The 12,930-nt window shown below is 41.1% G+C and overlaps 1 protein-coding gene across 1 annotated transcript in view; it reads left to right on the forward strand.

Annotated features, from left to right (window-relative positions):
- LOC132403954 (cilia- and flagella-associated protein 54-like) overlaps window positions 1–12,930 on the forward strand; it is a 460,583-nt gene that overhangs the window by 402,688 nt on the left and 44,965 nt on the right. Inside the window, exons 63-64 of the mRNA XM_059987831.1 lie at window positions 6,558–6,761; window positions 10,565–10,636. Coding sequence (XP_059843814.1) covers window positions 6,558–6,761; window positions 10,565–10,636 — 276 coding nt within the window. The remainder of the gene's footprint in view (window positions 1–6,557; window positions 6,762–10,564; window positions 10,637–12,930) is intronic.

The following is a 12,930-nucleotide window of genomic DNA, read 5'->3' on the forward strand; positions in this document are numbered from 1 at the left end:
TGAAGTCAGAGCCGATGTAAAAAGGAAGCCAAAGCTAGTGGGGAGATAGAGGATTTGGAAGCTTTTAAAAACTTGCAGAAGGTCATAAAGAAGGAATAGATGAATTACCCTATATTCCGGAGTATAAGCCGAGTGACTTTTTCATGTTACCTTTGTATAAGCTGACCCCTTTTGTAGAGGTTTTTGATTTAACCAGAGAAGATCACAAGATCTCACATGCCAGTACTCAGCTTTGCCAGATTCAGAACCGGGAAATTTTGTGAACCAGTACCTGCTAAGACAACAGGCTTACACATTATAGAACATTAAAAGTGAATTCTTAATAAATAAATCAGGGAGGGAAATTTTGGATTAGGTCTCCAATGGTAAAGAATCCTCAGAATTTAGCGCCCATCGTAATCTCATTAAAACATAACACGGGGTAGTGGGATCAGTATGTCTACTCAGTATTGAGTTTGTGACCACCATGTACAAAAGATTAACACAAATGCAATATGATGCTGGCTTCAAGCTGAAGGTTGTTGATTTTGCTAAAGGAATGAATAATTCTGCAGCTGCTAAGTTTAGTGTAAACAAGAGAGAGTGGAGAAAGGCAGAAGACACGCTGAGGGAAATGCCAAAGGCAAAATGTGCAAACAGCAGGAAAACATGCCAGTGGCCAGAAATGGAAGAAAAAGTTTTAGAGTGGGTGAATCACCAACGGTCGTCTGGATACATTGTTACCAGAGAAATGATTCGAGTTCAAGCGTTGAAATGGGCTGAAAAACACCATGAGGCCAGCGAAAATTTCAAAGCTACGCGAAGTTGGTGCACCCGATTTATGAATAGACGTAGTCTTGTGTTGAGACAAAAAACAAAGATTGCTCAGAAAATTCCCGCGCGGTCTTGTTTACATTCAAGAATGTTGCTGGATGGACGAAGCCGGTTGCTTGAAGTGGGTTAAAGAGGTGTGGCATTGATGTCCCAAAGGTTTCGGGAAAGAAAAGTCACTACTTGTCTGGGACGTCTTCAAAGCGCACTTGTCAGGTGAGATAAAAGCAGCATTGAAAGCTGGTGGTTTGATCTCCATGCTCCAGCCACTAGAGTTTAAACAAATCATTCAAAGAATTCATGCGATGACAGTGGAACGAATTTGACTCAAAAACAGCCAATAAATATTACCTGTCTTCTGTGTATTCATTTTTCCAAAGTTGGCACCCTGTGTATAAGCCGACCCCCTAATTTTAGGAGCAAAATTTAGGGCCAAATTCTCGGTCTATACACCAGAATTTATGGTGACTAATATCAAAGAAGATACTAAAATCTTTTTTAAGTATATAAAGGGTAAAAGAGAGTCAAGGGTAGACATAGGACCAGTACAAAAGGATACAAGAGATATTGTAATGAGAGATGGCAGAGGAACTGAATGCGTATTTTGCATCAGTCTTCACAGTGGAAGACATTTGCAGTATACTGGCAATTCAAGAGTGTCAGGGAATTGAAGTTTGTGCAGTGAACATTACAACTGAGAAGGTGCTCAGGAAACTTAATAGTCTGAGGGTGGATAAATCTCCTGGACCTGATGGAATACACCCTTGGGTTCTGAAGGAAGTAGCTGCAGAGATTCCAGAGGCAGTAACAATGATCTTTCAAGAATCGATAGATTCTGGCATTATACCAGATGACTGGAAAATTGCAAATGTTACTCTGCTATTTAAGAAGGGTGGTTTTGGGCTTCTTATTTTAGACAGGATATACTGACATTGGAGAGGGTTCAGAGAAGATTCACAAGAATGATTCCAGGAATGAAAAGGTTACCATATGAAGAATACCTGGCAGCTCTTGGACTGTATTCCCTGGAGTTCAGGAAAATGAGGGGGGCCTCATAGAAACATTCCCAATGTTAAAAGGCCTGAACAGATTAGATATGGCAAAGTTATTTCCCATGACGGGATTCTAGGACAAGAAGGCATGACTTCAGGTTGGAAGGACGTCCATTTAGAACTGAGATGCGGAGAAATTACTTTAGTCAGATCTGTGTAAATCTGTGGAATTTGTTACCATGAATAGCTGTGGAGGCCAAGTCACTGGGTGTATTTAAGTCAAAGATAGATGGGCTCTTGATTAGCCAGGGCATCAAAGAGTATGGAGTGAAGGCAGGGGAGTGGGGATGACTGGAATAATTGGATCAGCCTATGATTGAATGGTGGAGCAGACTCGATGGGCCAAATGGCCTACTTCTACTCCTATATTTTATGGTCTAAATAAATGTTGCAAACTTTTTATTTCTTTATTCATTTTCACAATCTGTAAGGCCACCTTTTACTGCTCAACTCTAACTATCTTTGAACCGAGTGACCTGGTTCATCATCTTAGAGGGCATTTAAGCATTAACTGCATTGATTGATTAGGAGTCCCACATAGTCAGGATTGAATAAGGATGACAGATTTCCTCTCCTGAAGGAAATTAGTGAACCGGCAACAACAATAAAATGGTTTTGTTCCTTTCATCAAGTAGTTTTTATTTTCAAACCAAATTATTACATTTAAATACAGTACCCTAACTACCATGATGGTACTTGTATTGAAGTCTCCAGACTGTTAGTTTAAGCCTTAATAACATTGAGACTAAAGGCCTCAGCTTTGTCCTCCTTCCCCCACACCTCAGCGAGATCCGCGTACGCCATGACGCTGAACTCTTCTTCCGCCGGCTCCATCTCCGAGCTTACTTCTTTGACAAGGACTCTCCTACCCCCACTGATGACCCCTTCTCCCGTCTTCAACCCTCCTCCTCTTCATGGACACCCCGCTCTGGTCTTCTGCCTGCTCTGGATCTCTTTATTGCTAATTGCCGACGGGACATCAACCTTCTCGACTTCACTACACCCTGTTCCAATTCCAACCTAACTCCTTCCGAACGCTCTGCTCTCCGCTCCCTCCACACCAATCCCAACCTCACTATAAAACCCACTGATAAGGGGGGAGCCAGGGTTGTCTGGCGTACTGACTTCTACCTGGCCGAGGCACAGCGACAACTCTCTGATACCTCCTCTTATTTACTCCTTGATCATGACCCCACTAAGGAGCACCAGGCCACTGTTTCCTATACCATCACCAACCTTATCAGCTCTGGGGATCTCCCATCCACTGCCGCCAACCTCATAGTTCCCACACCCTGCACTTCCCGTTTCTACCTCCAACCCAAGATCAACAAACCTGCCTGTCCAGGTAGACCTATTGCCTCAGCTTGCTCCTGCCCCACCGAACTCATTTCTGTGTACCTTGACACTGTTTTATCCCCCCCTTGTTCAATCTCTTCCCACCTATGTTCGTGACACTTCTCATGCTTTGAATCTTTTCAATGATTTTAAGTTCCCTGGCCCCCACTGCCTTATTTTCACCATGGACGTCCAATCCCTATATACCTCCACCCCCCACCAGGAAGGTCTCAAAGCTCTTTGCTTCTTTTTGGATTCCAGACCTAACCAATTCCCCTCTACCACCACTCTCCTCCATCTAGCGGAATTAGCTCTTACTCTCAATAATTTCTCCTTTGGCTCCTCCCACTTCCTCCAAACCAAGGGTGTAGCCATGGACACCCGTATGGGTCCCAGTTATGCTTGCCTTTTTGTTGGCTTTGTGGAACAGGCCATGTTCTAAATCTATATGGGTATCCGTCCCCCTCTTTTCCTTTGGCAACTGCATTGGCACTGCCTCCTGCATGCATGCTGAGCTCGTTGACTTCATTAACTTTGCCTCCAACTTTCACCCTGCCCTCAAATTTACCTGGTCCATTTCCGACACCTCCCTCCCCTTTCTTGATCTTTCTGTCTCCATCTCTAGAGACCACTTATCTACTGATATCTACTATAAGCCTACAGACTCTCACAGCTACCTAGACTATTCCTCTTCCCACTCTGTCTCTTGCAAAAATGCTATCCCCTTCTCACAGTTCCTCCTTCTCTGTCACATCTGCTCTCAGGATGAGGCTTTTCATTCCAGGACAAAGGAGAAGTGGCCTTTTATATATTGGTGAGACCCGACGCAGCCTGGGAGACCGTTTCGCTGAACACCTACGCTTGGTCCGCCAGAGAAAGCAGGATCTCCCAGTGGCCACACATTTTAATTCCATGTCCCATTCCCATTCTGATATGTCTATCCATGGCCTCCTCTACTGTCAAAATGAATCCAAACTCAGGTTGGAGGAAAAACACTTTATATACTGGCTGGGTAGCCTCCAACCTGATGGCATGAACATTGACTTCTCTAACTTCTGTTAATGCCCCACCTCCCCTTCTTACCCCATCCCTGACATATTTAGTTGTTTGCCTGTTCTCCATCTCCCTCTGGTGCTTCCCCCCTCCCCCTTTCTTTCTCCCGAGGCCTCCTGTCCCATGATCCTTTCCCTTCTCCAGCTCTGTATCACTTTCACCAATCACGTTTCCAGCTCTTAGCTTCATCCCACCCCCTCCGGTCTTCTCCTATCATTTTGCATTTCCCCCTCCCCCCACTACTTTCAAATCTCTTACTATCTTTCCTTTCAGTTAGTCCTGACGAAGGGTCTCAGCCCGAAATGTCAACAGTGCTTCTCCCTATAGATGCTGCCTGGCCTGCTGTGTTCCACCAGCATTTTGTGTGTGTTGTTTGAATTTCCAGCATCTGCAGATTTCCTCATGTTTACACTACATCTACTGCTCTTTCTTCATCAATGTGTTCAGTCACATCCTCAAAAAATTCAACCAGGCCCATAACGCACAACCTGCCCTTGTCAAAGCCATGCTGACTATTTCTAATCATATTATACCTCTCCAAATGTTCATAAATACTGCCTGTCAGGATCTTCTCCATCAACTTACCAACCACTGAAGTAGGACTCACTGGTCTATAATTTCCTGGGCTATCTCTACTCCCTTTCTTGAATAAGGGAACAACATCCGCAACCCTCCAATCCTCCATTGATGCAAAGGTCATCGCTAGAAACTCAGCAATCTCCTCCACAGTAGCCTGGAGTACATCTCATCCAGTCCTGGCGACTTATCCAACTTGATGCTTTCCAACAGCTGCAGCACAACTGACTCTTAGATGTTCCCAATGTAGCAGTCTCAACTACCACATTTTTTAAAGCCTGCTCTAATATCCACCCCATTCTTTTCTCTAATCACCATAAAATTATGTCCCCTTGTGTTAGCCATTTCAGCCCTGGGAAACAATCTCTGGCTGTCCACTCTTATCAACTCGTACTCCTCTGTCAAGTCACCTTTTATCCTTCTTTGCTCCAAAGAGAAAACCTGTAGCTTGTTCAACCTATTCTCGTAATACATGTTCTCTTACTCAGACAGCATCCTGGTAAATCTTCTTTGCACCTGCTCTAAAGTTTCCACATCCTTCATATAATGAAAAGACCAGAATTGAATACAATATTCCAAGTGTAGTCCACGAAGTTTTACAGAGTAGCAATATTATCTCATGGCTCTTGGCATCAATTCCCCTATTACTGAAGGCCAACACACCAAATACCATCTTAACCCCCCTATCAACTTGTGGAGTAACTTTGATGGATCTATGGACATGCACTCCAAGATCCTTCTTTCTTCACACAGCTAAGAATCCTGCTGTTAACCTTGAATGCTGCCTTCAAATTTGACCTTTTATATATACCACTTCATATTTGTCTGGATTGAGCTCCATTTCCCACTCCTCAGCCCAGCTCTACATTTTATCAGTATCCTGTTGTAACTGATGACAATATACTATTCATAACACCAACAAACCTTTATGTCATCTATAAACTTACTAACCCATATCTTCACTTCCTCATCTAAATTATTTCTAAAAATTGCAAAGAGCAGGTGTCCCATAACAAATCCCCGTGGACACACTTAATAAATCCCACTCCATCTACTACTGTTATTTTCACACCTTTTCGAGATCTGCCTTCCAATCTACTCCTCAGTGTCCCTGTTGCTATTGTGAGAAACCTATAAAATGTTCCCAGTAGAGTGATCTCTCCTTTCCAATTTCTGACTTCCACCTACACTGATTCATCAGAGGATCTGTCTATGACATCCTCCCTTTCTGTAGTTACGATACTACCTTTGATTAGTTATGCTTTTACCTCTTTTACCTCCATCCCTGTCACTTTTGAAACATATAAACCCCTGAACATCCAGCAGTCGTTCTTGCTCTTGTAACAACTAGTCTTGTAATGGCCTCAACATTGAGACTTCAATTTCATCACCTTTGTTCCTGATACTTCTCGCATTGAAGTAGACACATTTCTAACTGAGTACTGTTTTGTCTTTTCCACTGCCTATCCTTCCTCACAGTCTCTCTACATACTGCATCTACCAGTACATTAATTGCCCCATCCTCCAACCTGTCACTCTAGTTCCCATTCCCCTGTCAAACTAGTTTAAATTTAAAATTATTTTCTTTTCAGGAAATATTATTCTAATTTTATTTTAAGTATCAACATCTAAAAATGCAATCAGTTACTTGAAATAATTGAAAAAATGAAAAATTGTCAGGTACATCTTTTAACAAGATTTATTATTTGTTTGGACATGTTCTTACTGTAGAAAATGATGAACTGTTGCCAAACTTAACTACCATTCAAGGAGAAAAAGTGGAAGACGAAGAAAAAAAGAAAGAGGCATCAGAAACAACTGAAGCTGCAGATATAATGGCACCATATAGAAAGGCTGCAAAGAAATTGACATCAGTCCACCTCCTACGTTACAATGACCACCTCCGAAGGCTATACAACAACAATCTGCTTTCAGGTATAATCTCAGGCATTTTTCTTAGCGAAACTGACAGACAAAAGAGACCAGGGTATCTTGAAAGGCATGCGAAACTTCATGCTCTACCCATATTTTCAAGAAAGTAGCACAGTTTCACAAGACTGTTAAAATCTCAGATCTTCTTGAAAAAATGGGGAATCTTGTTTAGAGAAAAAAAATTAAAATATTTATGGGGCACAAAATTATTCATAATCACCAATGATAATCATGTGCAAATATATCAGTCTCTTTATTTTATTTCATTTAGTGTGGATTAGGCCCTTACCGTGCTGCCCCAGTAACCCCACAACACTGATTAACCCTAATCACAGGACAATTTACAATGGCTATTTAACCTACCCAGTATGTGATTGGATGGTGGGAGGAAACTGGAGCAGCTGGGGAAAACCCATGCATCCCACAGAGACTCCTTACAGAATGGTGCTGGAATTGAACTCTGAACTCTGGAACCACCTTGAGCTGTAATAGCATTGTGCTAACCACTCCCCTACCATGGCAGTCTTCAGCTCCTTTCAACTCCTTATACACAATTCTAACAAAGTAAATTAAACTGTGCAGGAATGGAGAAGCCAGCCACTCAGTACATTTGGAATATTACTGACCTAAATGTGTTTGTCCAATTGAGTTCTTAAGATAGATAGCTTCTTCACCAGTGACAGTAGTGCTCCCCACATCATTTATTTGAACAGCAAATAAGGCAAGTAAAATAAACTGAGGTACTAGATTACAATGTAAAGTCCTGTACTACGAACTTGATAACATATCACAGATCTCCAAAAATGATAACATTTGGCAACTATAAACCAAAAGGAATGATCACTCTGCAGTTTCCCTTTCATGGCCATTTTCTGCTGCTTTTGTGACTCTTCCACAGAAGTTACAACAGGCAATTTAGAGGGGTTCACCCCCAAGAAACGTGGATATCTGTCAGTAATTCCTGGCACTCCAAGATGCTAAGGGCACTACAATAGGAATTAAAATCAGAGCCCCACAAGTTTGAGGTCATTCTGATAAAATGGCAGTGCTGCCCAGAATCTAAGGCCGTGGAGTGAAGTTTGGGAGGTCAGAATTTAAAGAGGAATATATTTTACCTCAGATTCCCCAGAGAGGGAAGAAGGCCACTAGATGCACTTACGTGAGCAAGAGTGAGGCTTTGTAACTGATGGTTTTGTATCAGGATAGCAGCCACTGCACTAATCACCACAATGTTCACCCAGAGCAATATTTATTTAATGCATCATTTTAAAACAAGGTAGTTAAATTCACAGGAGCATTTCTGACCCAGTTCCCCAGCACAGTGACAGTGAGGGACCAGCTTCAAGCTTTCATAGGCAAGGCAAAGCAAGTTTATTTGTATAGAAATAGAAGTTACAGTGCAGGAGATTCAAATTAAAAGCTCAGCAAAAAGAAAAATTTTAAACCTCAATTTAAAAGAGCTTAAAGTTGGGGCAGGCTTCAGATCATTTGGAAGGTTATTCCATATACGTGGAGCATAGTAACTGATAGCTGCTTCACCACATTTAGTTTTGACCCTGAGGACAGTAAGCAGACCCGCCCTAGATGACCCAAGAACTCGGGAAGTTTCATAATGCAGCAGAAGGTCGGAGATGTATTTTGGCCCTAGACCATTCAGTAGTTTATAAACCAGTAGTAATATTTTAAAGTCAGTCCTTTGACAGACAAGGAGCCGGTGTAGTGATCTGAGAACTGGAGTGATATGTTCTACCCTCTTGGTCTTAATAAGGACTCTAGCAGCAGTGTTCTGAATGAGCTGCAGCTGTCAGAGGGATTTTTTTTACAGAGCTCCGTGAAACAGCCATTACAATAGTCAAGCCTACTAAAAATAAATACATGGCGAGTTTTCTAGATCTCGCTGAGACATAAGCCTGTTAACTCTCAATATATTTTGAAGATAGTAGCAGGCTGACTTTGTAATTGTCTTAATGTGGCAATTAAAATTTAAGTCTGAGTCCATCACAAAGGTTTCTGGCTTGGTTTGTGGTCTGTAACAACAGGGATTCTAAGTGATCACTGACTTTTAATCGTTTTATTTTTGGCACCGAAAACCATTATTTCAGTTTTTTCTTTGTTTAACTAGAGAAAATTTTGTCACATCTGATTTGTTCAATACAGTTTTTTAGTGATTGTATGGGGCCACGGTCACTTGATGACACTGTTATATAAATCTGAGTGTCATCCACATAATTATGGTAAAATATTTTGTTGCTTACCATGATTTGAGCTAGAGGAAGCATGTATACATTAAACAGAAGAGGCCCTAGTAGGGACCCTTGAGGCACTCAGCATGCCATTTTTGTTTGGGTAGATATGCAGCTACCAATCGATAAAAAATAGTCCCTGTCCTATAAATACGATTTAGACCACTTCAGGACTGTACTGGAAGGTCCCACCTAGTTTTCCAATCTGTCCAGTAAAATGCCATGGTCAACTGTGTCAAAAGCAGCACTAAGATCCAGTAAAACCAAAACTGAAATTTTACCATTATCATGGTTGAGGTGATTTAAAACCGTGACCAGAGCAGTCTCAGCGCTGTGGTGTTGTCAAAATCCAGGCCGGAAAACATCCGTAAAGTTGCTTAGTGTGAAAAAGCTGTTAATTTGCTGATAAACAGCCTTTTCAATGGTTTTACTTAAACATGGTACGTTTGATATCGGCCTGTAGTTACGTATTAATTACTGAGCCATCTAGGTGGTTGTTTTTAAAGGACTGCAGTTTTCAGAGCTTTTATGGAGCAGTCTGATAGAAGAGAAGTGTTGATTATTTGCAGACTGTCTGCTGCCATGCAACTAAAAACATTTTTAAAAAGGTTGCAGGTAAAATGTCAAGGGAACAGGAGGGGTATTTCAGGTGTAGTAATACAGATTACTTATGGAACTATCCATTAGTAAAGCTTCTGTGCATAGATTTTCCCAAGGGAGTCTATAAGAAGTTGCCAGACTAGAAATCATTTTCCCATGCTGGATTATGGAATATGATCTTGAAACACCTAATGAAAAGTTCTGAAATAAGAGGAAACAAATTAGTATACGTATTTACTGTATATAAAAATGTGCTGTTGCTGGAAACAGAAAATTTTGGAAACAGCAGGTCAGGCAGGCAGCATCCATATGTATGAATCTCTTCTCAGATTTATTGTTCAGTTGTGCTTTCTTTTTGTTTATCTGAGGTTTTTTTCCATTAGTGTTTTTTTTTACAGTTTTGTGCAGTAGTATGAATGTCAGGGTAAACATTGGTCTGGCTTGTAATGCCACCATCAAACAAATGAGGGGATATTACCACCTACAGCAAGTTCCCAAACTTTATCTTATCTATATTTACCAACTGCTCATCAGCATTCCAGTTTTTATTAACATCTGCATGACCTGCACTCATTTATCATTTAACTAGCCCTCCTGGTCATGTGTGTCCCCCTGAGATGTGCTTGAGAGCCCTCATCATCATTTATCTAACCTCGATATCAAATGTCCAATTCTCTCCATTCAGTTCTCTAGGCCCCTCTAGAGCAGCTGCTCAAATAGACATCACCACCTTCTGGCTGACCCTACCTCCAAAGGTTCATCATCAGCATGACTTTTCCTGATTATTGTCCTTCTCCACTCCTCCCTGACATCTACTCACCTCCTTCCCATCTCCATCTCTTTGATCAAACCCCTCCTCAATTATCAGCCCAACATTCTGCCATTCATCAATCAAAGATTTTACGTCATCAATAATAAAGTTAAAAATTTGATTAATAATTTTGTGTGTTTACATCTTTTTAGTGCAAAGTGAAAATGAGAGTGCTGAACCTCTTGCTTGCCTGACTCACTCCAATGAATCAAAAATGCATGAAGGTAAAAGGAGAATAGTTTGTTTCTGGATCCACTGATTGATAGCATGCTCTGTTTTCCAAAGTGTTCACATTTATAAAGCAGAGCTAAAAGATACCTAATGCAGTAGTGTCCCTGTGTGTAAAATCATGAGGGGCCTAGATAGCATGAATGCAGTCAATCCTTTTCTTGGAATGGGGAATCAAGAAGTAGAGGGCATAGATTTAAGGTGAGAGGTGAAGATCTAATTGGAACTTGAGGGGAGACTTTTTTAACACAAAGGGTGCTATCTATATTGAACGAGCTGCCAGAGTGGTTGAGGTAGCTTATGACGTTTAAAAGATATTTGGTCAGGTACCTGGATTGGAAAGGTCTAGAAGGGTGTAGGGCAAAAGATGGCAAATGGGACAAGCCTGAATGGAGCATCTTGGTCGGTGTGGACCAGTTAAGCCAAAGAACTTGCTTACATATTGCATAATACCTTTTCTTCTCACATCTTCTCATTCAATATACTCGTAGATATTACGCTATTTATTTAGCTTTTTTCCTGATTCCTACTAGTTGTTTAGCAATGACAAACCTTTCATCCTCAGTGTTTCCGTTAACCATATTATCTCCTTTGAGCTTCTTGCCTACCCCACCTCCCCTCAAACATCACCCTCCAAAGAAACACTCATGAAAGGAAAATGTTTGCCCTAAAAACTTTGAATTGCAACTTTTTGTGGTCTTAACTTCATTTAAGTAACAATTAATTTTTTCATTCTTTCTTTCAAAGTGGATAACCTCACTTTTCTCTCACATTCCACTCTACCTGCCAGTCTCTTAAGCACTCCCTTCTAGACTACTTGTGTCCTTCCCACCACCTGTTACCCCACTGATGCAGACAAGGCAACCAGTCTTAATGTGAACAAATGGGATGAGTGTAGTTAGTCAAAAAAAGTCAGCCGTGGGATCCATTTCTGTGATGTAAAGACTATTACTCTATGACAATTTTTGTATCTTCAGCTCAGAATGATTAAGAGGTCAGAATTGCAGAATTTCCACTAAGATGTACTTAATTTGGAGTGTTGTGTATAGTTTTGGTCACTTTCTTACAGGAAAGATGTAAATAAAATTGAAAGACTACAGAGAAAATTTACAAGTACGTTGCTGCGTCTGGAGGACCTGAATTATAAGGAAAGATTGAATAAATTAGGACTTTATTCCTTGGACTGTAGAAGATTAAGAGGAGATTTGATAGAGAAATACAAAATTACGAAGGATATAGGTAGGGTAAATGGAAGCAGGCTTTTTCCACTGAGTTTGAGTGGGGCTGCAACCAGAGGTCATAGGTTAAGGGTGAAAGATGAGATATTTAAGGGGAACATGAGGGCAAACTTATTCACTTAGAGCATCATGAGAGTGTGGAATGATCTGCCAATGCATTGGAGAAGCAAGCTTGATTTCAATGATTAAGAGAAGTTTGGATAGGTACATGGATGGTAGGGGTATGGAGGGCTATGGTCCCAGTGCAGGTTACTGGGTGTAGGCAGTTTAAATAGTTTTGGCATGGACTAGATGAACCAAAGCTCCTGTCTCTGTGCTGTACTTTTCTATGACTGGACATTATAGACACAGTGCAGGGCAAGACCATGGTAGGTTAGGAAAAAAACAATGTGAATTTTCAAATTACAATTCTGTTCAACCAGAAGACAAAGCATACCAACAAGCACAAGAAGATTCTCACAGGGGGCCTGGTTTTAGAGGAGAGGCAGCAGTGATTTGAGGAATGTCAAATATTCAGGGGGATAAATGTGGAAAACCATCCAGAACAGAATAGGAAACTCAAAGATACCAAAGCCAAGGATGAAGATTACAGGTACAGATGAGCTGAAATGGGAAAGGACTGACTGAGCAATTTCTGAAGGTTCACTAGTTTGTTTCACAGATGGTAGAATGGTATATACACAACTCCAAGTCACCATGACTGCAATTTCAGACAGTATCCAGGGAAAGGATGAATTCTGTAGCTTGCTTATGTCTGAGAAGAATAGTTACAAGCTTTCCAGATATTTATTTCTGAATATTTCTGTGGTGAACACTTTCCAGAAACAGTATGATGATGTACAGATAGTGGGCTCAAGGGACAGAATGGCCTCTTCTGTGTAGTTTTGTGTATTTTAATGACATAGGAGGAGGACTTTGGAAAACCAGTTGTTGTAGAGAAAGAAAGTTGTGATGGTATTCAGGAATATCCTGGAAAAAGTGACTTTTGAGCAAATAAGAGCAGGATCTATTGGATTTTATGTGACTCATCCAACTGTAGGGATGACTGGTAT

The sequence above is a fragment of the Hypanus sabinus genome, chromosome 13, assembly GCF_030144855.1.
Source record: "Hypanus sabinus isolate sHypSab1 chromosome 13, sHypSab1.hap1, whole genome shotgun sequence".
NCBI lineage: Eukaryota > Metazoa > Chordata > Chondrichthyes > Myliobatiformes > Dasyatidae > Hypanus > Hypanus sabinus.